This window comes from Arvicola amphibius, chromosome 11 (assembly GCF_903992535.2).
Source record: "Arvicola amphibius chromosome 11, mArvAmp1.2, whole genome shotgun sequence".
NCBI lineage: Eukaryota > Metazoa > Chordata > Mammalia > Rodentia > Cricetidae > Arvicola > Arvicola amphibius.
This window is the reverse complement of record NC_052057.2, coordinates 34,588,302-34,613,828: the sequence shown is the minus strand read 5'-3', so window position 1 is coordinate 34,613,828 and position 25,527 is coordinate 34,588,302. Positions and strand designations below refer to the sequence as shown.

General features: G+C 38.5%; 1 protein-coding gene across 1 annotated transcript in view; it reads left to right on the top strand.

Moving 5' to 3' along the window:
• Nucleotides 1–25,527, top strand: part of LOC119826004 (la-related protein 1B) — an 83,386-nt gene that overhangs the window by 3,461 nt on the left and 54,398 nt on the right. The window contains 6 exon segments of the mRNA XM_042055971.1: nt 7,657–7,715; nt 8,221–8,280; nt 10,828–11,002; nt 18,594–18,734; nt 21,412–21,555; nt 21,933–22,098. Of these exon segments, the coding sequence (XP_041911905.1) occupies nt 7,657–7,715; nt 8,221–8,280; nt 10,828–11,002; nt 18,594–18,734; nt 21,412–21,555; nt 21,933–22,098 (745 nt within the window).

Here is a 25,527-nt window from a genome sequence, read left to right as displayed (position 1 = left end):
AGATGACATTTTCTGAGTTATCCAAACCTCATATGTCTTCCCGGTAGCTGGGATGATGGTCATTAAGGAGCCAGTTTGATTGATTGATTGATTGTTTTTCAATACAGGGTATCTCTGTCACAGCCCTGGCTTTCCTGGAATTCACTTTGTAGACCAGGGTGACTTCAAACTCAAAGATCTGCTTAAGTCTGCTTAGGCAGATCTTTGCTAGCAAGGATTAAAGGTGTGCGCCACCACCAGGTCTATCGGAGCCAGTTCTTTTTTTTCTCCCCACTTCAAGGTTACTTTTATAGGACAATAGAGAAAAACCTATGTGTGGCACAAATAATAAAAACCCAGAGACAAATATAAGGGTTAAAGCTGAAGATCAGAAAAGCAGAGCAGTCAGCCACTGGAGAGACCTTTTACCTCTACCAAAACTTCAGACCGAAAGGGCGAGATCCTGTCTCCACGAATCCTCAGACTCCACACTCCACTGAGTCCCTGTTGGAGCCAGTTCTTAACACTAGAGTGATTTCTTTTTAATTAATTAATTAATTAATTAATTTAGTATACAACATATCTGCCTCCATATGTGCCCACATGTCAGAAGAGGGTGCCAGATCTTATTACAGATGGTTGTGAGCCACCATGAGGTTGCTGGGAATTGAATTTAGTACCTCTGGAAAAGCAGTCAGTGCTCTTAACCACTGAGCCATCTTTCCAGCCCAGGTAATTCTTGACTTTTTTTTTTCCCAAGACAGGGTTTCTCTGTAACTTTGGTGCCTGTCCTGGAACTCACTGTAGACCAGACTGGTCTCAAACTCATAGAGATCCGCCTGCCTCTGCCTCCCACGTGCTGGGATTAAAGGCGTGTGCCACCACTGCTGGTAGAGTTATTTCTACATACAAGCTTGGTGCTGTGGCTTCTCATTTTCCTAAGAAAAATGACTAGGATGATATAGGGCTTGGGGCAGATTGCTCAGTGCTTGTTCTTTCAAAGCACTCTTTGGCTTCTAGCACCTACGTCAAGAGCACTCACCCCAGTTATAGAGCATCTATTGCCTTCTAATCCCTGAGTGTGTCTGCACATGGGTGACACAAAAATAAATATAAGAAATATTAAAGAAAAAAAGAATGAGATGTGTAGTTGCACATAGCTATAGCCCCAGCTACTCAGAGGCTGAGACTACAGGATCAACTTCACGTAGGAGTTTGCGAGCAGCCAGAGCAATATAATGAGGCAGAGCTGGAGAAATAGGTGGCTCAGAGGTTAAGAGCATATAATGCTTTTTCAGAGGATCTGAGTTTGGTTCCCAGACTCCACATTGTATAGCAGCAAAGAGCTGCCTGTAACTCCAGTTCTAGAGAATCTCAGCACCCTTTTCTTACTCCTTGGGCACTTAAACGCACATACACATGATTAAACACATAATTAAAGTGAAAAAAGGTAAGGCTCTATATCAGAAAGAGAATAAAGGTAATGATAAAAAATCAAGTATGTCCAGAGAATCATTTAGGACTTAAAGACTGTAGATTAAGCTATATTAAGTCTATTGATAGGATACTCTTTGTTTTTTGTTTTTCGAGATAGGGTTTCTTTGTGTAGCTTTGGAGCCTATCCTGGAACTTGCTCTGTAGACCAGGCTGACTTTGAACTCACAGCGATCCACCAACCTCTGCCTCCCGAGTGCCAGGATTAAAGAGTGTGCCACCACTGCTCCCAAATAGAATACTTTTGAAAGAGAAAAGCATATCAATCCCAGCTAAACTATAAGTCTTAATGTAGTGAAGAAATTACATCCATAAACTTTTGCCATAAACTATTATCAAAGTTACATACATTATAGGAAGCGTTTGGAGTCTTTAGAATATGATCCTGAACGTATTAAATTTATTTGTGTGTGTGTGTGTACATGCATGCCACAATGGTTTATGAGAAGATGAGAGAACAGCTTTGGAGTTGTTTTCTCCTTAGATCATGTGTATTTTGGGGATCAAACTCAGGTTAGGTGTGGCAGCAAGCTCCTTTACCTATTTAGCTAGCCATATGGGCAGCCTAGCCTTCTGGACAAAAGCAAGCCAGATTCTTGATGGTCCCATGCTTCCAGACACTTCTCCACTTTTAGGATGTCTCTGTATTGCTGTTTTGGGAAACCACGTAAAACAATTCAGCCAAAGCCAGGCCCACCTTGGAATGTCTTGAATTCAGTATGGAGACTTATGATCTAAGATCTCAAACTATCCTAAGCTTGTGTTAAATGGTTGTAATTTAACAGCCCCTTCATTAAGTAACAGTCTATGGCTTGTTAATCACTTGCTTGTAGCTGTAGTTGTATAGTAAAACTCAGTCTTGTAGTGTAATTTCACAAAAATTCAGAATATAAAAATACTGATTTTGTCCATTTTTTCATATTTATTCTTTGACCATATGTTTTGAGAAAGGATCTCCCTATATAGCCCTGGCTTGCCTGGAATTTACTATGTAGACTAGGCTGACCTCAGATGGACATGCCTTTGCCTCCCTAGTGCTGAGGTTAAAGGCTTGTGCTAAAGTGCTTGACTTTGTTACTATTTATCAACCCGCTTTACTTTTTTTGGGGGGGGGGGATAGGGAACCGCAAGTAAGTTTGCTGTCAGTAGTACCTTTGTGAAATTCATCTTAAGCAAATTTCATTATATTATTTATTTCTATTTTATTATTTATTTACACATAGTATTATTTTTATATCCTTATAAAAGTAAAACTATTGGGGCTCAGTTGGTAGACTGCTTGCTGCACTCACGTAGTGGAGCCTGTGCATTTCATAACACACCACAGAGAAGACCCATAACTCTTGATCTTTCCATGTTTTCTTTTTAAGTTTAAAAAAATCATGTTACTGATTAATCAGTTTACTGATTTTTTTCTTTAAAAAAAAAAAACCTTTCTAGCAATTACTTTCAAAAAGTGTATTCTAGCTGGTGGTGGTTTAATCCCAGCACTTGGGAAGCTGAATCAGGCAGATGTTTATGAGTTCAAGGCCAGCCTGATCTACAAGAGCTAGTTTCAGGACAGCTCCAAAGCTACAAGAAACCGTGTCTCAAAAAACAAAAAGGGGGGGGGGAGTGTATTCTATAGGTGTGCTTGGAACATAAAATTTCATCCACCAGTTTTCATTTAAAGTACTGGCTGATTTTTAAATTTAATTTGATTTTTTTGAGACTGGGCTTTGTATTCTCCAGACTGATCTTGAATTTCTGATCTTCCTGCCTCCACTACCTAAGTATTGTGATTCAAGGCCTATGCTACCTCACCCCTATAGCGATGCCCAGCTGTCTGGCTAATCTTTTATTTTATAAAATCTTTTAATCAATATTTATTTATTTTGGTTTTTAGAGACAGGGTTTCTCTGTGCATCTCTGTCTGTCCTAGAACTCGCTTTGTAGACCGGGCTGGCCTCAAACTCACAGAGATCTGCCTGCCTCTGCCTCCTCAAGTGCTGGGATTAAAGGCGGGCACCACCACAGTCCGATTTAGCTAATCTTATATAATCTAGATGCACGTTATTAATATGCATATTATTATTGTGGAGTAATCCATAGATAGAACTCATATAGCTAATTTAGGGCTGACCTATTAAGCCTTGCTTGTTTTCTTCCCTTATCTTGACAAAGCAATATTTTATATTTTTGTATATGTTTATACCTTAGGGTTAATGTAGAAATGAAGTGTTATACCACAGTTATTGCCTCTTTGATACATTGCCTTCCAGTGACTATATATTTTCTTTGTTAGCATAGCAAAGAATTAAGTCTTTATTGTTTCTTGAGTTTGGGGAATTTTCTACTTTTTTTCAGATGAGTCTTGCTGTATAGCTCAGACTGGCTTGGTTTTTTTTTTGTTTGTGATGGTGTTTTTTTTCCCCCTCAGCCTTCCCAGTACTAGAAATATAGGCTTGCACCACCAACCTGAGTTGTTGGATATATTTCTTTAAAGATTTGTTTAACTGGAATTCCAAACAGTGTGAGCCACCATGTGAGTGCTGGGACCTGGGCCTTCTAAAATAGCCACCTTTCCAGCCCCCAAATAGTTTTGCTGTAGATTTAGGTTTCTATCCTCTTGATCACCCACACTGCCTTTTTTTTTTTTTTTTTTTTTGGCCTGTATTTTTTTTAATTGCATGAATTGTTTTTTCGGAAAATATTTATTTTTTGAAATTATAATGTTAATTACATAATTCCTTTACTTTCCTCCTTCCAAATCTTCCAATATACCTCTTCTTGCCCTTTTACAAATTTATGACCCCTTTCATTTTTACTCCTATATATTCAGATTTCTATATATAAACAACCTGCTCTGTTTGTAATGACATATATACATACATACATACATACATACATATGTGTGTGTGTTTTCAGGACTGACCTATTGTTTAACCAATTGTATTTTTCCCTGTTTCTCCTTCTTTCAACATTCCTTTGTAACTTGTGACTTTTTGTGCAGGACTCAGGCTTTATGGTTATTCCCCTGTCCACTTTGGCATGTCTATCAAAAGTGTTGTCTTCAATCAGGTAGTGTTTAGGTATTTATATTGGTAAGACTTTATGGGTGAAGCGTCTGGCATTCCTACAGCATGCTTACTCCCTGATCTCTAGTTCTTTCTGTCTTCTGCCCTCCTTCTGCAACGTTCCCTGAGTCATAGGTGACTGAGTTGTATTGTAGTTATATCCAGTGGGACTAGGCTCCACAACTCTGCATTTTGATTGATTGTGGTTTTCTTAAAGAGAAGTTTCAAGTTTCCTTGATGAGTAGGGAGAACTACACTTGGATATAAGGACATATTTAGAATGTGGTTAGGGATTATGCTGGTTTAGTAAAGTGCTGGTTGTAGGTTCTCCAAGATTGGTGACTTTGCCAACCTTGGGTTGTTGGCTAAGTTCTGTACCAGGCATGATTTCCTTATTTTTAAGCAGGTCTTAAGTCTAGGTAAAGAGACACTGGTTACTGCCAAGGTTATGTGTGCCAGCATTGCGTGTTTTATCCATATGTACATGTATGTATGCACACATACATGCTATCTATTCCATATACTTGTAGAGTATTACAGGCACATTTCACCATGCTGTGTTACCTTTCTTTGAGAAATAATCTTTTAAAAGGTGTGTGTGTGTGTGTGTGTGTGTACATATCATTTAATTAATTTATTTCTAATGAGTCTCTATGTAGTCCTGGGTATGCTGAAACTCTCAGTGTAGATCAGGTTAGCCTTTTCAAATGTGTCTGCCTCTCTGCCTCCTGAGTGCTGGGTTTAAAGCCCCGTGCATATGAATGAGAAAGAGAGAGTAGCTCATACCTTTTGTTGGTAGACTCTCAGTCCCAGGCTGGTATGACAGTTGTGGTGACTCACACCTCTAATCCCAATACTAGGGAGGAAAAAAGCAGAGACAGAATCACTTCAAGTTTGAGGTTAACTGGTCTGCATAACCAGTTCATGATTGCCAGGGCTGTACATCCAGACCCTGCTTCATAAGAAGACTCCCCAAATAGATAGATAGATGATAGGTAGGTAGATAAATGATAGGTAGGCAGATAGTGAGTGAGTGAATATAAAAACAGCTGCTGCTTTAAAAGCCTTAATTTAAAGACAGTTTTCATGATCAGCCATTGTGTTTTCTTTCAAGATAAGGAGAGATGATGCAATGGTCTGTTTTGCTTGTTTGGGGCACTGACCTTGTGCGTGTTAAGTAAGCTCTCTCTACCTGCCATTGAACTGCAGCCCCAGCCCACAAAGTTCTACAGAGACCTGTTACTTTACTTTTTGTGGCTGGATCTGGCTGTCCTGCTTGGTTAGCGCTCTCTCTCTCTCTCTCTCTCTCTCTCTCTCTCTCTCTCTCTCTCTCTCTCTCTCTCTCTCTCTCTCTCTCTCTCTCTTTTATTATGTATATAATGCTCTGCCTGCAGTCCAGAAGAGAGCACCAGATCTCAATATAGATGGTTGTGAGCTACCATGTGATTGCTGGGAATTGAACTCAGGACCTCTGGAAGAGCAGCCAGTGCTCTTAACCTCTGAGCTATCTCTCCAGCCCTCTGTTTTAGCTTTTATTTTTTTTTTTGCCAGTTTAACACTAAGTAGCATTATCTAAGACAAACCCACGATTTAGAAAACTCATCCATAAAATTGGCCTGTAGGCAAACCTGTGGACCTTTTTAATGAATGCTTGTTGGAGGACCTAACACATTGTGGTCCACCACCACCCGGCTGTGGTGCCACCCCTAGGCTGGCAGTCCTGGGTGTTGTAAAGGAGGCTGAGCAAGCCAGTAAGCAGCACTCATTCATGGCCTCTGGAACAACAGCTTTTGCTTCTACCTAAATACTGGCTTCCCTCTCTGGTGAATTGTTATACTCTGTCTGTGTGTGTGTGTGTGTGTGTGTGTGTGTGTGTGTGTGTGTGTGGCTTTTCGAGACAGGGTTTCACTGTAGTTTTAGAGCCTGTCCTGGAACTAGCTGTAGACCAGGCTGGCCTTGAACTCTAAGAGATCCACCTGCCTCTGCCTCCCAAGTGCTGGGATTAAAGGCGTGTACCACCACCGCCCAGCTTTGGAAGTATTTTTTAAAGATTTATTTAGTTTATGTGTATGAGTGTTGCCTACATGTATGTATGTGTACCGTGTGTGTGCCTAGTGTCCACAGAGGTCAGAAGAGGGTGTTGGATTCCCTGGAACTGTATGTATGTTTTGCTGCAAGTCATCACATGTGTACTAGGAGCTGAACCTGGGTTTTTTTTTTTAAAGAAACATGTACTCTTAACCTGATTCATCTTTGTGCCTCTGGTAATGGTGTTTACAGCAACAGCATCCCTAAGAGTGATACTAGGTATAGTCTATTAAGGTTGCTAAACCTGTTTGTTTTCTAGAAGTAGTTTAAAGTCTTAAACCATTTTCTATTTTCTTATATAAACATTATATAAGATATAAAATATTATATGTATTATGTATAAAATAAATGTTCTATTATATAGAATAATTTATTCTGTTACAAAATCAGTTGAGGGCTGGAAGTAGAACACTTATCTTCCCTTTTATGACATGCCAAAAAATAAAATTAAAGGGGAGTGGGTAGAGTAGAATTTTTCTTAGTTGCAATTTTAGTTTTATTATGGTATATTTTCTTTGGTTTGTTGTTGTTTTTTGCTTTTTGAGGCAGGGTTTCTCTGTGTAGCCCTAGCTGTCTTAGAACTCACCGTGTAGACCGGGCTGTTCTTGAACTCAGAGATCTGCCTGCTTCTGTCTCATGAGTTCTGGAATTAAAGGTGTGTGCCAGCCACCCTCACCCAGTGTAGTGTATTTTCTTAATAAAAAAAATTGGTCTGCCAGTTTAGTATAAATTAGTATTTTCCTTTGTTTTTCAAAACAGGGTTTTTCTGTATAGCCCTGGATGTAAGATCTGCTTGCTTCTGCCTCCCAAATGCTGGGATTAAGTGTTTGAGCCCCTACTTGTCTGCTAGTATTTCTACTTTTTAAATGGAGATAACATTTGAATTTGCATATTATAGTTGGTGTCTTTCAAAGGAATTTGAGTACCAGAAACTTGCCTTTTATTGTGAGTTATGACTGCTAACTTGCAAAAATTGAAATACTTGTTTTGCTAAACTTAATAAATGAAATGGTTGAAAAATAATTTTTTATATTTTTAGAGCTCAGTTCCCCAAAAATTATAAAAGCGGGAAAACTCAAGACAAAGAAATCCAACAAGGTATGCTTTTATAGATAGGATGTACTTTTTAAATGTATTGATTGAAAATCATTTAAAACAACAATTCTGATTTAAGTTTGATCCTAATATCATTGAATTTTTACTTCAAAATTCAAGAAATATTTGAATTAGCTTGCCAAATCCACATAAAAGTAAATAGAGGTGATTTTGAAAATTACCCTTACTTTATTTGATTTTGCTGTTGCTTACCCCCACCCCCTTTGATTGAGACAGGGTCTCACTATGTAGACTGGGCTGGCCTAGAACTCACATAGATCTGCCTACATCTGTTTCCAGAGTGCTAGTTGGGGGGAAAGGAGGGTTTCATTGAAGCTCAGGTTAGTCTAGTGTCCATGGTTGACCCTGAATTTTTATTTCTCCTACTTCTAAGTGCTCGGGATTTCTGGCATGCCCCATCATGACTGGCAACAAAAATTACATTTAGAAATATTTTTTCTATCTAAAAATCATTTTTGGTTGTAACAATTATTTTATTACATTTTAGGCTAGTGATTTCAGTGATATGGCAAATTGGCCAACACCAGGTGAATTAGCAAACACGGGGGTAAGTATGTATTTAAGTCTGTTTTAAAAAGAATTCTTATCTCAGCATTATTTGTTGTATTGGGTGTATTTAAAGATACAGCTCAGCAGTACGATTATTTTGACTTGAAACATTTAGTATTAGTAATGAATTTAGTGGCCTAACATTTACCCAGAGTAATTTTACTTTTGATTTTTAAATAATGATCAAATATAAATTGTAAAAAGTCAGTTACATTTTTGTGTTTATATGCCTTGATAAGATGATTAAAAACTTGATAGCTATCCTTTTTGTTTGTTTTACCCAGTTATATTACTTGCATTTATATTTCCCTACCTGGCTATATCCCCAGGAGTTGGGGTAAGGTGTTTGTATCACTCTTGTTGTTTGTTTATTTTTTTAAACAAGATTACATTTCATTTTAACTTAAAAAAAGCTAGTATTATTTATTTAATGTGTGCGAGTGGTTTATCTGTACGGGCACCATGTGCATGCTCTATGCCTGTGGAGGTCGGAAGGACTGCCTGCATCCCTAATTTCAGCTGGTTGTGAGAAACTGAGTGCTGGAAATTGACGCAGGTCCTTTGGAAGAGCAACATGTGCTCTTAACTGCTGAGCTGTCTCTCTACTGCTTATTATTATTTGTGTGTGTGGGGGGTTGCTTTTGTTTTTTTGATACAGGGTTTCTCTACTCTGTAGACTGACTAGACAGGCCGCAAACTCAAGGAGGTCTGCCTGCCTGTGTTGCAGTGCAGTGTTGGGTTGGCATCACCAAGCCCAACCTAAACCTGACAATCCTTTTAGTTGTTTTGTTTTTTGTTTTTTCAAGACAGGATTTCTCTGTAGCTTTGGAGCCTGTTTGGAACTCTCTCTATAGACCTCGAACTCACAAAGAGTCGCCTGTGTCTGCCTCCCTAGTACTGGTATTAAAAGTGTGCTCCACCACTACCTGGCTTGTTTTTTTTTAATACATTTTTTATTGATATTTATTAAGCTCTACATTTTTCTCTGCTTCCCTCCCTGCCTCTCCCCTTCCCCCTTCAGTCCTTCTCAAAGGTCCCCATGCTCCCAATTTACTCGGAGATCTTGTCTTTTTCTACTTTCTACTTCCCATGTAGATTATATCTATGTCAGTCTCCTAGTGTCCACATTGTTGTCTAAATTCTCTGCGATTGTGGTTTGTAGGCTGGCTTTCTTTGCTTTATGTTTAAAAAGCCACCTATGAGTGAGTACATGTGATAATTGTCTTTCTGTGTCTGGGTTATCTCACTCAATTGTTTTTGTTTTTTTGTGTTGTTTTGTTTTTGGTGTGGGTGGTTTTTTGTTTGTTGTCAACATAGGTTTTTCTGTGTAGGTCTGGCTGTCCTAGAACTGGAACCTGCTGTGTAGAGGAGGCTGGCCTTGAACTCACCTAGATCTGCCTGCCTCTTGCCTGCCTAGTGCTGGGATCAAAAGGCGTGCACCACCACTATCACCACCACCTGGCTTTTATCAGATTGTGCAGTAAACTTATCACTGAGAACAAACACTTGGCTCCTGCCTGAAATGTTGCTGTATTTCCTGTGTATGTAAAATAGTGTGGGGACACTATTGTTTCTGTTTAGTTGGAAGCTTCACTTAACCCCTGGCATCCATATATTCACCCAGTACTATGACTTCTCAGTATATTTTTCCATGTTGTATCAGTGACACATTTCAATTTATGGTTGTAATATAATGGACATTGAGTTATTATAAATGAAACTCTCCATATAAAATTTTGAATGGATATTTCCCTTTTTCCACTCATAGTTAATAACTAGGAGAAGAGTGGCAAGATCATATACTAGCTATTTGGTTTTGTATTTTTTTTTAAAACCTGCTAAGGACTGGGCAGTGGTGGCCCATGTCGTTATACCAGCATTGAGGCAGAGGCAGGCAGATCTCTGAGTTTGAGGCCAGCCTGGTCTACAAAGTGAATTCCAGAACAGCAAGGGCTACACAAAGAAACCATGTCTCAAAAAACAAACAAACCAAACCAAATCAAAACAAAAAAAACCATACACAAAAAAACCCCAGACAAACAAATAAAAATATTAAAAAAGAAAAAGAAACTGCCAAACTTTCACTCCTACTGGTGCTGATTAATTTGGTCAGTTTTTAAAACAGTAGCCATTGTAGTAAATATAGTTAATTTGCATTTTGGGGGGTTCAAGACAGGGTTTCCCTGTAGTAGTTTCTAGAGCCTGTCCTGGAACTAGCTCTTATAGACCAGGCTGGCCTCTAACTCAGATCTGCCTGCCTCTGCCTCCTGAGTGCTGGGATTAAAAGCATGTACCGCCGCCGCCGCCGCAGCCGCTGCCCGGCTTAATTTGCATTTCTTAGACTATTAATGGCAATGTGGTCACCTGTGTTGGTCAAATTAGCAATCCAAACCAGTATGTCATACGTACTAGACAAGTGTTCTACCTTTCCAGGTTTTTATTTTCGGTGAGTTATTTTCCTAGCAATATTTAGAATAGATGTTGATTTTTTTTTAAAGTGAAATGTTAATAGAAATGATTCTATTCAGAATACTTTTTTTTTCAGTCTCAAAGTGTTATTAGCCAAGGAAGTAAGAAACCACAAATTAGAAAAGAAAAAGAAGAGAAGATTGAAAAAAGAAGCAACTGTGAGAGCAAAGAGAACCGGGAAGCAAAACTAGATGGTCCTGTTGAGAATGTCAGCGAGGATGAGACTCAGTCAAGCAGCCAGCGGAAGAGAGGTCAGCTGGCTGTGTCTTCGTTTTACCTTGAAGGTTCTGAAGACTGCATGGGGATGAATTGTATTAGTTAGCTGCCTCTCTGTCATCACATGTGTATGTCACCATAACCCACCTGCAGCAGTAATGGATTTGGCTTGTTTGGCCTTCTGTCCTGACCTCTTTCTTTTATTTATTTATTTAGCATTCACACTGTATACACACATATACATACATACATATACACATACACACATAAATTTTTTTGTTGGTTTTTGTTTTTAAAACTTATTTTTTTATTTTTATTTTTTCAATTTATAATGGCTTATGTCATCGGCATGACGGATGAGAATCGAACTCGGAACCTTGGGCAGAGCAAGTGGTGCTCTTAACCTCTGAGCCATTCTATCCAGCTGCTTGGTTTTTTTTTTTTTTCCATTTTTATTTATTTATTTATTTATTTATTTTTTGGTTTTTCGAGACAGGGTTTCTCTGCAGCTTTTAGAGCCTGTCCTGGAGCTAGCTCTTGTAGACCAGGCTGGTCTCGAACTCACAGAGATCCGCCTGCCTCTGCCTCCCGAGTGCTGGGATTAAAGGCGTGCGCCACCACCGCCCGGCGGCTTGGTTTTTTTAATATTTATTTATGGATACAATATTCTGTTTGCATATATGCCTGCTAGAAGAGGGCACCAGACCTCATTACAGATGGTTGTGAGCCACCATGTGGTTGCTGGGAATCGAACTCGGGTCCTTTGGAAGAGCACACAATGCTCTTAACCGCTGAGCCATCTCTCCAGCCCTGGTTTTGTTTTTTTAAGACAGGGTTTCTCTGCTGTAGATCTACCTGCCCCTGCTTCCCAAGTGCTGGGATTAAATGTGTGTGCCACCATCGCCCAGCTTGCTTCCTTCCTTCCTTCCTTCCTTTCTTTTTCTTTCTTCTTTCTTTCTTTCTTTCTTTCTTTCTTTCTTTCTTTCTTTCTTTCTTTCTTTCTTTCTTTCTTCGTCTGTGTCTCTGTCTCTCTCTCTCTCTCTGATTTTTTGAGACTGTGTCTCTGTGTAACAACCCTGCTTAAACTGCACAAAATAGAGTGAAATTCCTTACAGGTATTATTCTTGTATATTTTCTTGGAAAGCCGTGTAATGCCATTGTTATTTTAAATCTACATTGAAATTGCTTCATTCATAGAAAATACTGAGATATTGAAAGACTTTTTTTTTTAGAGTTTGCTTTATGTGCATTGATTTTTTTACCTGCACGTGTGCCTGTGTGAAGGAGTTGGGTCCCCAGGAACTTGAGTTACAGACGGTTGTCAACTGCCATGTGGGTGCTGGAAATTAAACCCAGGTCCTCTGGAACAGCAGTTAGTGCTCTTAACCACAGAACTATCTCCAGCCCCTCTTTTTCTTTTTTTTCTTTCTCTCTCTTTGCTTTTCAAGACAAGATTTCTCTGAAACAGCCTTTACTGTACTGGAATTCACTCTAGACCAGGCTGTCAAATCCACTTGCCTCTGCCTCATGAGGGCTGGGATTACCGCACAGGTGGCCCCTGGTTTTCTTAGAAAAAAAATTGAGGGGCTGGAGAGATGGCTCAGAGGTTAAGAGCATTGACTGCTCTTCTAAAGGTCCTGAGTTCAATTCCCAGCAACCACATGGTGGCTCACAAACCATCTGTATAGGGGTCTGGTGCCCTTTTTTGGCCTGCAGGCATCCACACAGACAGACTATTGTATACATAATAAATAAATAAATAAATAAATAAATAAATAAATGAGAATAATTTTAGTCAATATTTTAAGGATTTTTGTTTTGTTTTTGTTTGTTTGAGACAGTCTCAATATATAAGTTTATATATAATATAAAGTCTTATATATAATAAAGTCTTATACAAAATATGTCTTTATATATATATAAATATATAAGTCTTTATATATTTTATATTCAATATATAAGTCTCAATATAATAAGTTCCAGTCTCTAGGTAGCCTGGAACTTACCTACTTTTTGTCTCTATAGTTAATACCTGACAATTTTTAAAGATTGATTGTTAATTATTTGCAAATATGTATGTGGTGTGTATGTGCATGTGTGTTGGTGCATGGGTATGTATGTGTAGGCACAGATACCCATGGAATCCAGAAGAGGGTGTTTGAGTCTCTGAAGTTGTAGACAGTTCTAAGTCCCCCAACATGGGTGCTAGAACTCAAAATTGGTCTTCCAGAAGAACAGCTCATGCTCATAACCTGTATGGACATCTCTCCAGCCCTCATCTTAGTCAAGGTTTTCCCTGAAAAATTAAGTTATGAAGGAAAAATTTACTGCCTTAAATTCTTTTCTTTCTTTCTTTTCCTGGACTCTTCATGTGTTTAGGGACTGTCTTAGTGAAAGCCTATACTCACTCAGGGTTCTGAGCCTAGGATGAGCAGCAGGAGATATAGGCAAGGTTCATGTAATTTAAAATTAAGATTTTGAGTTCTTTGGGAAGTCACTTGTAGGTGGGCTTTCTCTGTCCTGCCAGTCAGCTCTGTTCCACCAGCTGGCTCACAAATAACCATAGAGAGACTTGTTAATTATATGCTTGGCAGATACCTTTGCCTTGTTACTAACTAGCTCTTACAACCTAAATTAATTTATATTTTGTTTTTATTTTTTTGAGACAGGGTTTCTCTGTGTAACAATCCGAGCTGGCCTGGAACTAGCTCTTAGACCAGGCTGGCCTTGAACTCACAAAGATCCACCTGCCTCTGCCTCCCAAGTGCTGGAATTAAAGGCATGCTCCACCACCGCCTGGCTGACCCATATTTCTTATCTATGCTCTACCATGTGGCAGTACCTTTTTTCAGTACAGCATGTTCATCTGCTTTCTCTGCATCTGGCTGGCGACTCCCATGGCTCTGCCCTTTATTTTCTTAGTTTGACTCCTATCTGACCTCCTCCTTCCTAGCTATTGGCCAGTCAGCTCTTTCTTAAACCAATGAATTAATACATATTCACAGTGTTCTAAAAGGGTTATTATACAGCAGGCACTGAAGCATTTACTCTGCAGAGGTGAAATTATACACCAAGGTACATTTGATGGTATAGCACTTGTCCATTAACAACTTTGTTGTCGATACCAAATTATTATATACTAAGTACTTACTCGAGGCATTGTCTTTCTTTCATTTAATTATTTATATATTGTATTTTTTTAATTATAATCTGATTGGCCCAGTATCTCAGGCTCTTCTTGACTAGTTCTTATAACTTATATTAGCCCATGTTTCTTGTCTATGTTAGCCACGTGGTTTGGTACATCTTGCTTCCTCTGTGTCTGGTGTCTGTGTCTGGGTCACGACTGCAGAATCTATATATTGTATTTTTAAGGTAGAGTTTCTTTATGTAGTCAGGTTCTCCTAGAGTTCTTTATGCAGACCAGGCTGGCCTCTCAGAGATCCTCTGACTCTGGGATTAAAGGCATGAACAGCCCTTCCTGGCTGAATCATTGTCTTTTATTAAAGAATATTAACTGTTGAGTTAAGGGCTAGACATCTTTGATCTAATGAGCAAAGCTTGACTGCTTTCTAGTAGTAGAGCAGAATAAGCAAGAATCGAAAAGTTTCTCCCTGTTCATTAATTGCTTTACCACTCAACTTTTTTTAATTGTCTTCATGGCTGTCTAGAATTCATACTTATGAAAGACCTGTCACTTTGCTCTAAACTTTGTTTTGGTTGCTTCAATTGAAATCAATTGGCCAATACTTATGTCTGGTTTTTTATATATAGCTAGGTAAATTTAGGTCATGGTCGTGGCATATGCATTTAATCCCAGCTCTTGGGAGGCAGAGACAGGCCTGGTCTACAAGAGCTAGGTCCAGGACAGACTGGATAGCTACAGTGAAACCCTGTCTTGAAAAACAACCCCCCCCCCAAAAAAAAAAGAATTTAGATCATATTTAATCCATGAATTGTGTACCTAATGTGTATGTTTTTTTTAATTTTTTAAATAAATTTTATGATTTATTTAACTTTATTTGATGTGAGTCGGTGTGAAGGTATCAGATCCCCTGGAACTGGATTTTCAGACAGTTGTAAGCTGCCATGTGGTTGCTGGGAATTGAACCTGGGTCCTCTGGAAGAACAGTCAGAGTTCTTAACCTCTGAGCCTTCTCTCCAGCCTGTATGTGGTTTTTTTTTTTTAAATGAAGATAATATTGACAAACTTAATATTTTACTTATAGGGCATGTACATGCCACAGCATACATGTGGAGGGAAAAACAGTTTGCCAGAATTGTTTCTCTCCTAGTAAGTCCGAGCGATCTAACAATGGTCGAAAGGCTTGAAAGCAGTTTTTTTTTTTTTTTTTTTTTTTTTTTTTTTTTGTTAGTCTTTCAAGACAGGGTTTCTCTGTGTAGCCCTGACTGTCCTGGAATTAGCTCTATACGTAGACCAGGCTGACCTAGAAAAAACAAAGATTCGCCTGCCTCTGCCTTCTGAGTGCTGTGATTAAAGGCATGCGCCACCACCAACCAACCGGAGTAGTCTTTTGTTTTTTGTTTTTTAATTCAAAGCCAGCACATCAAATCGAGCACATGCTGGGTTTTTGTTATTTGTATGTTTTTTACTTTATTCATTTATTTATTTATTTATTTATTTTTGATACACGGTCTCTGCATAATTCTGACTGGCCTGAAACTTACTGCCACTGCCTCTTTAGTTAGGGGATTTAAGGCATACACCACCATGCCTGGTTTGTTTTTTGTTATTTTAAAGAAGGGTTATGTGACTGAGAAGTTAGCTCATGCCAGAAAGTATTTGACATCCACCCATGAAGATATGAATTTGATTCTAGAACCCACGTGTAAAATGGGGCACAAGGGCAGAACTTGTGAGTTGGAGACAGGAGGTTCTGTAGGGATTACTGGCCAGCAAGGCTAGCATAATTAGTGAGCGGAAGGTCAGTGAAGACTTAGTCTCAAAGGAGATGGATGAATGGTTTTCCTGAGGATGACTCCAAAGGTTGTTCTCTGATCTCCATGTACAACATGCAGCTATGACACATGTGCATGCATACATGCATACATAAAGAACTTGGGAACCAGAGACAGGAAGAAAAGCGCAAGTTTGAGCCCAACCTGTGTTATTTAGTGAGTACTAAGTTGACCAAGGTTATACATCAAGACCCTGTCTTGAAAAACCAAAAAGATAAAGTAGTCAAGGATGGGAAGGCTGGGAAGGTACATAGCATGGTGCAGACTTTCTACACTATTTAAGGTTTTGTTTGGTTTGTTTTTGGAGACAGGGTTTCTCTGTGTAGCCCTGGCTATCCTAGAACTTGATTCATAGATTAGACTGGCCTCTAACTCAGAGGTCTGCCTACATCTGCCTCTACAAGGATCAAAGGCATGCACCATCATCACATATATGCATCAGCATGCATGTAGAGGTTGAAGGCAACTAGCAGGAGTCAGTTTTCTCCTACTATATGAGTTTTAAGGATCAAACTCAGTCGGGCTGTAATTAGACTTTCCTTTGTGCCAGCAGCTCACAAATAACGATATAGAGATGAGTTATGAAAGCTCAGCCTTAGCTCTATTTTAGTCTACATTCTGTTGCTTTACTGCCTATCCTATCTTCCATGTCTTCCAGACTCAACCTTTCTACCCAGAGTTCTCTCTGTCCTGAGAAGTTGCACATATTTGTTTACGCTGTGAAGATGTGTCTTTGCCAAGGCACCTCAATTGGTTTAATTGAGCTAAATGGCTAGTAGTTAGGCATCTTGTAAACAAATATTCTTCCACATCAGGCATTTTGGTAGGTGCCTTTATCTGCTTGGACATATTGCCAGCCAAAATATTTTTTTTTCCTATCAGTACTTTGGTCATCTTTTCTTCGTCCTATATCTTTTTTTTAATTTGGTAGAAAAATAGACATTGGGCCAAATGCTAAGCATTTTGATACCTTTGTGATCAGTAAAAAAAAAAAACAAAAAAGATTTTCAGAAATTTACTATAGTGTAACTTTTTTCTTTTTTGAGAATAGGTCTATCTAACACTGGTTGTCATAGGACTCATTATGTAGCCCAAGCTGGACTTAAACTCAGAGATTCCTCCTACCTTTGCATCCTAAATGCTGGGAATAAAGAACTACACCATCATGCCTGGCAGCCAAAACAATTTTTATATTGCCAGTCCCAACAGAAGCCAATTGATTGTAACTCTTTTCTCTTCCTCCTTTCATGCCCTCTCCTCTTCCTACCTATGCCCGTCCTCTGTCTTTTTATGCAGATAGGGTCTTTCTATGGATCCAGTTTGACTTTAAACTGTTAATTCTCTTGCCTCTACACCCAACATGCTAGAATTACAGGCTTGAACCAGCTACCACCCCTGATTAGCTCCTTTTCCTGATGCTATGATTTATTTAGGATAATGATTAAAGGATATTTTCTTTGATGGTGGGGCAGCCACTGAGACAAGATCTTGAGGCAGCTGTCTATATTTCACCACAGTCATGAAGCAGTAAGTAGGCCATGAAACTTTTGTTCTGCTTCCTTCCATGCTCTAGCCCATAAAATCAAGCTGGCCTCTGTTAATTGAGGCACACCTTGATTGACAGAATCGAGAAAAATCCCTTATAGAGAAGCCCAGAGTCTCTTTCCCTTGGCGATTACAAATCCCTTCATGTTGACAATTGAAATTAACAGCATTGCTGAGCAGTAGAGGCGCACGCCCTTAATCTCAGCACTTGGAATTAGAGGCAGGTGGACCTCTTGGAGTTCAAGGCTACCATGGTCTACAGAGAGAGTTCCAGGACAGCCAGAACTACATAATGAGACCCTGTCCTAGGGAAAAGGAATTAAAATCACAACCACTTTGCTTTTTCTTTAGATTTTTGGCATGTATCTCAGGATAGATTGGAACTTAATCCTCCTCCTCCCTTAACCTCTCAGATGCAAGATCCACTTTGCCCATATTTTCTCATCTTCATTGTATCTGTAACAGCTGTAATATAATAACTGTAAAAATATAGTGTCAAAGAATAGCATCTTGTTCCTCGCAAACTTTGAGAAACCACTTAGTAGTAAGACTGAGCAAATGGTTGCTTCAGACAGTGTTCTAAAATCAAAGGTTTTGTTTATGGTTTTTGTGTGTTTGTATGGCTGTGGATGTGGATGTGGATGTGTATGGAGGCCAGTGCTCTCTGTCTTGTTTGAGGTGGGTTCTCTTACTGAACCTGAAACTTGCTGACCAGCAAGCCCCAGGAATCTTCCTGCCTCAACCTCCCCATCCCTGAGTGTTAGTGGCATAGGCCTTGATCTGCGGTGGGTGCTGGGGGTGAAACTCAGGTCCTGGTGCTTGGCCAGCAAGTGTTTTACTAACTTATCTTCCCAGACCCTCACATATTTGTTTGTTTGATTTGTTTTTAATTACTGACTTTTCACTTATTATTTTATTTGAAGTATCTACACAAACTTATCAAGGATCAATCTGTAAGAATGAAAAAGGTTTTGGTAGTCTACAGATAATCCATTTAAAGACAGCTGAATCTTTAATTAAAATTTAGAGTGCTTTCAAAATTGCAGAGCTTTAATAAAAATTGTACATTGTCATGAAATTATTTTGTTTTGTTTCTTCAAGCTAATAAGCACAAATGGGTACCACTACACTTAGATGATGTGAGACCAGACAGCCAGGAAAGACCTGGGTCCCGGAACAGCTCAAGATGTCAACCTGAAGCAAATAAGCCAGGTCACAGTAATAGGAAAAGTGATACACGAAGTAAGTGTTGTTTCAAGAGTGCCATGATATTCGAATGAACATAGTTTTAGGGCTTATCATTGGCTTTAGTGCTTGTCATTGGAGCTGTATAGAGTCAACTGCAAACACATCTCTAACTCTGCATACCTTAGTGTAATTATGGCACTTAACAAAGCTGAATTTTAGCAGTGTAACTGTCAATAACTTTTTGTCCAATTTTGGTTTTATTTTAATTCTATATCTTATTTTATATTGAGACAGGATCTCACTATTTAGCTGGGTCTAGCTGGGCACTTTTTATGTGCCTGACCTCAGACTTGTGATATTCCTGCCTCAGCCTCCTACACGCTGGGCTTGTAGTCCTATGTCTCCCTGTTTGGTTTGGTATTACACTTTGCTTTAGTTGTCTTTCTCTTTAATCTCCACCATTGTTTTAACAGTTCTTTTGCCTTGTTTTTCCTGACATTGATCTTTTTAAAAGGATGATAGGATTATTATTGCTATCCTGGAATTCTTTGTAGACCAGGTTTACTTTGAACTGCCTCTGCCTCTGAGTCCTGGGATTAAAGGTATGCATCACTATTTCCGGCAAGATAATAGGATTATTTTAAGCAGCTGTTCTTTATTTTGGATTTTTGTAAATTTTTTTATGATTGGATTTGAACTTAAAAATAGTAGGAATCTTCGATTACTTTTTTGCGGGTCCAGGGTCTCTCTATATAGACCAGAGATCAACCTGCCTGTTTCCCAAATGCTGTAAAAATAGTGTACCACAAACAATGGCTGTCATCAAATACTCTATAAAATGTTTAAATATTAAACTTTTTATGAGTTTATTATGGTGTGTTGTAAAATAAGGCCTACTTTGGGTTAAGAAAGAAATATTTATTTTAGATGAGATCTTACTGGGTATTGTTGCCCAGACTGGTCTTGAACTCAGAATTCCCCTACCTCACCCTACCAATAACTGTGATTGTAGGTGTGTGCAACCATTTTTAGCAAGAATATTTAGAGAGATAGTTCAGGGGTTAAAAATGCTTAGTGCTCTTGTATAAGATCAGTGTTAGGTTACAGCACCCACATGGTCGCAGCAGCAGCACACAAACCCCTGTAATGCCAGTTCCAAGGGACCCAGGGGGGCCCTTCTAACTTCTATGGGCTCTTCAGATGTGGTAGACATAAATCCACATACACATAAGTTACAAGGAATTTTAAATTGGCACTGAGGATGAAGTATAGGGCAGTTTGCTCTCAGTGGGGAGATAATGTTGGATGCCTTTACTGAGGGCTGATGTCTAATAGGGAAAGTGACGGGGGATGTAAAACATCTAAATAGCATACACGGTAACTCCATTTCACCCTCTTTTCACCAGTATCTAAAGGATGAGGTTGAAAAACCTTATCTATAATTTGGTTGTTTTTATAATTTAATTGGAATATTCCAATTTAAAGTTGATATTTTCATATTCACTAATAGTACACAACGTACTATCTTCTGTTTTGGTCAGCATTTTAGGGCTTATAATATGCCTTGGTTGTAGAATGCTAAGCTAGCACTGTTAATTACCAAAAAAACGAAACACTTGTTATCATAGGACTTTAGAATGCCTATCATTCTAGATAAGTGGATCATTCCTCAGGGCCAATCAGATGGAGCATCATTTTTGATGTTCATTGGTTACTTGTATATTCTTGTTTGACCTTTTAGCTATTTTCTAATTTTGTGGTACATATGAGACAATGGGCTGGGCAGTGGTGGTGTATACCTTTAATCCCAGCACTTGGGAGGCAGAGACCACAGAATAATATCCAGAACAGCCAGAGCTACACAGTGAAACCCTGTCTCAAAAGAAACAAACAAACAAACAAAACCATATAGGGAGAATGAGGCAGAGGGGGCCAGATATGGACAGGATACATAGAATGTATATTATGGATCCAATTCCTCTTGTTCTTTATGTGTCTTATCTGTATTTGTATGTGTGTGCTTTCAGTTTCTCTTGTTTAGAACAAAAGCTTTTTACTTAAATGGTAGTATTTCTTTCTTACAGGAGGAGTTTTACATGTAAATTCGATAGCTTTGGAGCACTGAACATGTATATATTAGTGCATTCTTAGCAGAGGACCTCTTTGTCTTTATAATGTTTAATCATTTACTTACTACAGAATCTTTAAGGCAGGCACACCTTTAATCACAGCATTCAGGGGGTAGAGACAGGTGGATCTCTGTGAGTTCGAGACCAGCCTGGTCTACAAAGCAAGTTCCAGGACAGGCTCCAGAGATACAGAGAAACCCTGCCTGATAATCTCTGTACCATAGAAGTCATAGACAGGAAGATCTTGGAGTTCAAGGCCAGCCTGGACTGAATGAATACTCAGACACTATCTGAGAACCCACCATGGGAAGCCAGGCCTGGTGGTTAACACCTTTAATCCCCATTCCTTGGGAGGCAAATCTGTGAATTCAATGCCAGTCTCACCTACATAGTGAGGGCTTGTGTGAAAAAAAAATCCAAAAGAGATGAGTAGAGGATGACTACAATCAAAATACATTGTAAACACATGAAATTATCAAAGAATAAATAATACTATAAAATCCAAAGAGAAAAAAATGGTAGAAGGTAATTACTATGTTTTCATAGAGATGATTGTATTATTTTATTGCAAATTTAAATGTTAAAAAAAATCTTATTTTAAGGTTGGAGACGGGATAGAGAAAAGAGAGATGATCAAGATGAAGTATCGAGTGTGAGAAGTGAGGGTGGCTCCATCCGAGGTTCTGCAAGAGGCCGCGGAAGAGGCCGGGGCCGCGGAAGAGGCCGGGGTCGAGGAAACCCTAGATGTATGACATGACATTTTTTTTTCTGTTAAATTAGATGTTCTTTGAAAAAAGTTAGCAAATTTTCTCATATTTTCATATTAGCTTTTATTATGCTAGTTTTTTGTGTGCGCATGTGCTTGCGTGTGCGTGTGTGTGTGTGTGTGTGTGCAGGTGAGTGCACCATGGTGTGCATGTGGAAATCAGGACAAATTGCAGAGTTTATCCTCGCTACCACATGGGACCCAGGAACTGTACTCAGGATAATGTTTCTACTAATTAATTTGGTTTCCCAATAAATTTGGTTTTGTGTTTGAACTTGTTCATTTTGGATTTCTCTTTACATTTATGAGTTACTTATTTTTTAACTTGTGATCACCTTTCTTTTACTTTGTGTCCAGTGAACTTTGATTATTCCTATGGTTATCGAGAGCCAGGGGAAAGAACTGATCAGCCATTTCCCACAGAGCTTAACACCAGCATGATGTATTACTACGACGATGGCACAGGTGTGCAGGTATATCCTGTGGAAGAGACGCTGCTGAAAGAGTACATTAAGCGCCAGATGTAAGTCAGTGTAGACAAGGATGGCAGTGATGTCTGTTTCTGTAGCAAACTTATATCTTTATATCACAGTTCCAAAAGTGTAATAATAAAAGTTAGAGAGTGAGTTTTTTTTCCCCTAGGAAACAGTAACAAAATAAGTATCTACAGATTTTTCCCATGTTCTCGTCATTTTCCTAAAAATAGTTAAAATATCATTGCATAATGAGTAAATATCATAAAAAGACTATAATGTATACATATTATTTGAAATTAAGTAAAATTTATCTCATTTGCAAATAGATGTTTATATTAGCATTTGTAAAAGAGCTAGGTGTGGTAGTACATGCCTGTAACTCCAGCACTGGGGAGCTGAAGCAGAATTGCTGTGAGTTCAAAGCTAGCTTGAGATGCAGAACAAAACTCTGTCTCATATAAAAATAACAATAATAAAGCACTTCCAATGTCTTAGTTTTTCATAGCAATTGATTTCTATATTGTCTGTTTTTTAATATTTTAAGCTCTTTATCCTGTGTTGTTATTTCTTTGTGACATCTATTAAACGATGCTTTAGTTCAGACCTGACATCTCCCTAACAGTTGTTGTCCAGCACTCTGCTTGTTTCAAATATACATTTTGTGGATTTGAAAAAAAACAAGTGACTTGTGTAATAAAACAGGATAATTTTTTTTTAATCTGGAATGGTAAAGGAAAAGGACTATTTGTGAAAGGGCATGAGCATCTAAAAAATAGTCATTTTTAAAAAAGAAACTGGATCCTCCTCTGTAACTAGACATTAATTTCTTCATTGACACCAGCCAGGCACCTTTGGTAGCCATGATGGAGATGAGATGACCGAGTGCAGAGCAACGTGCTCCTTGCTTTTTTGTTAGGGTTGACACAACACTGATAAGGAAAAGGGCCTTTTTTGGCCAGAAAGTATCAGTCAACTTCATCCCATTATTCCTGTCTTTTTTTTGTAACTCTTACTGCTAGGTCCCTTCTGAGACCTGACAGTGAACAAACATGCAACTCCATGTCAGGATATTCGGCCTCCACTGTGCTCATGTGAGTGAGAGGAGTTTCTGGGAATGCAGTGTAGAATGCAGAGCTGCTAAGGGTAGGACATGTATGTCCCCAAGGACACTGAACAAAAAATGTCAGACATTAGTCTTGACCTCTTTTTGTTTCAGGGATTTCAGGAAGGGATTTTGGCAAACATCTGTGGAGTCTCAGGGAAGCTGGTTCTTACTCTGCTCAGTGGAGCTGTGCCTTTGAGGAGTCATGCTGTAGACTGTGTTTCTAGTCTAGTACTTGTTTGAGTTTGGGTTCGTTTTTTTGTTTTTGTTTTTGTTTGTTTGTTTTTCGAGACAGGGTTTCTCTGTAGCTTTGGAGCCTGTCCTGGAACTAGCTCTTGTAGACCAGGCTGGTCTCGAACTCACAGAGATCCGCCTGCCTCTGCCTCCTGAGTGCTGGGATTAAAGGCGTGCGCCACCACCGCCCGGCCTCGTTTTTTGTTTTTTTAAGTTTTCATTGTACTTTGGTGTTATGTTTTATTAGTACCATACCCTAACAAAGCTTAATAAATAGGTAGCTGAAATAAATTTTAAATTAATATGCTTCACTATTCCTAATGGATAGTCTCAATCACTTTAAATGGAAATTTTATATCAATAATACATTTTAAGTTTTTATTTTAATTTATTTTTCCTTTTGTGATAGACATTAATGGAGTCGAGGCTTGCTTCAAACTCCTGCCTCAATTTCCCAAGTGCTAGCTTGTCATCACACTGGGTTAAATTTTAACACTGATTATTTTGGGGAGGGGCGACGGACGGACGGAATCTTTGGTCATTAAGATCTAGAGATTTGTATGTTTGTAACCCAGCACAGACTATAGCTAATAATGATTTGTAGATTTACTTATGTAGTTTGGTCTTCAGTGGATTATATTTAAAGGGAAGCTTATTACTCATTTAAGGAATTTGCATCTAAGTACAGTTTTAACTTGTGACTGTGTGAATGTCTAGTGTACTGCCCCAGGTTTAGTGATCTCAGTCGTTTCAAGATGCTGAGGCACTGTGATTAGGGATTTGAAGTGCAATAAAAATCAGAATGTGTCGGGCGGTGCTGGTACACATCTTTAATCTAGCACTCAGGAGGAAGTAGGTGAGTCTCTGTGAGTTTGAGGTCAGCCTTGTCTACAAGAGCTAGTTACAGGACAAGCTCCAAAGCTACAGAGAAACCCTGTCTCAAAAAACAAAAACTCAGAATGTACAACTTTGGTTTTTTTCATTATTTAAGAGCAAATGATCTATTAATGTTGCTGAGATGCACTTTGAATATCACACAAGACAAATTTAGATGTCCTATGTTTTAATGGTAGGATAACTTTTCTTCTCCCACAAGTTTAATAGCCCCAACTAGTTGTTATTTAGAGGTGCTTAGTTCTTTCAGGTTAGAATTTGTCTTAAGTACCCAAAGGTACTTAGTAATGGAGTTTTACACTAAAAAAAAGTGAAATTGTGCGTGTTCTCTTAACTTGCCTCTTGAACTTCCTCGGGTCTTGAGAAGCTGTAGGATTCCCAGCTATGCTATGTCACCACGTGTTTCTCTTTCTCCTGTCAGGGATCATGGTCTTTGTCTTTAGAATCTTAAACTCATTTTATTATGTGGCCGCTGTATATTTAATGTATAATTTCCAAATTCTTTTATTAAATATATTTTCTCTTGGGTCTTTTATCTTTATATGGAGGTTTATTTATAGTCTTTGGTCATATTGACAGTATCTGCTTACTTTCTGTCTAGAGATTGGTTAAGTTGGTCTACACTTTTCTAACCCTGAGTTATCTAAGCATTGTCTGCATTTTTACTCCGTGGACTTCATGAAGTCTTTGATATTTATTTCTTAGCTATTTTATATTCATTCTTCCCTTTGTTTTCAAAGTGCTGAGGACCAAATCCTGGGCTTCTAGGAGCTATGCATATTTATTGATATATAAGTGTAACTGTTTTTTTTTTTTTTTCTTAGCTGTGTGCTGGTTGCAAAGGGTCCAAAAGTCATTGTGTTGTCAGTTTAGGTTAAAAAGACAAAATCAAGTTCCTTATGTTTGAGTATGAACTAAAGACACTTTCAAGTGCACTGTTTTCCCCAGTGATTGGGAATAAATTGAAAGGCAGTAAAACTGGTGTTTATCTTTTGTTATTTATTTAGTGTTTAAATGAAGCAGATGGAGATGTCTTTATAATGGAATCTTTCAATGATTGACTGATTGAAAAATCCAGGACTGTAGATTTTCCTCTTATCCAACATGTATAGGACTGGATTCCAAACAACATCAACAAATGGATTTTAAAAATAGCTTTTAATTTGTTAGACTTAAGTGAAGTTATTCTAGATAGTGTTAAATTTTTTTAAATATGTTTTTCTTTTTCCTTTCCCTTTTTTTCTCA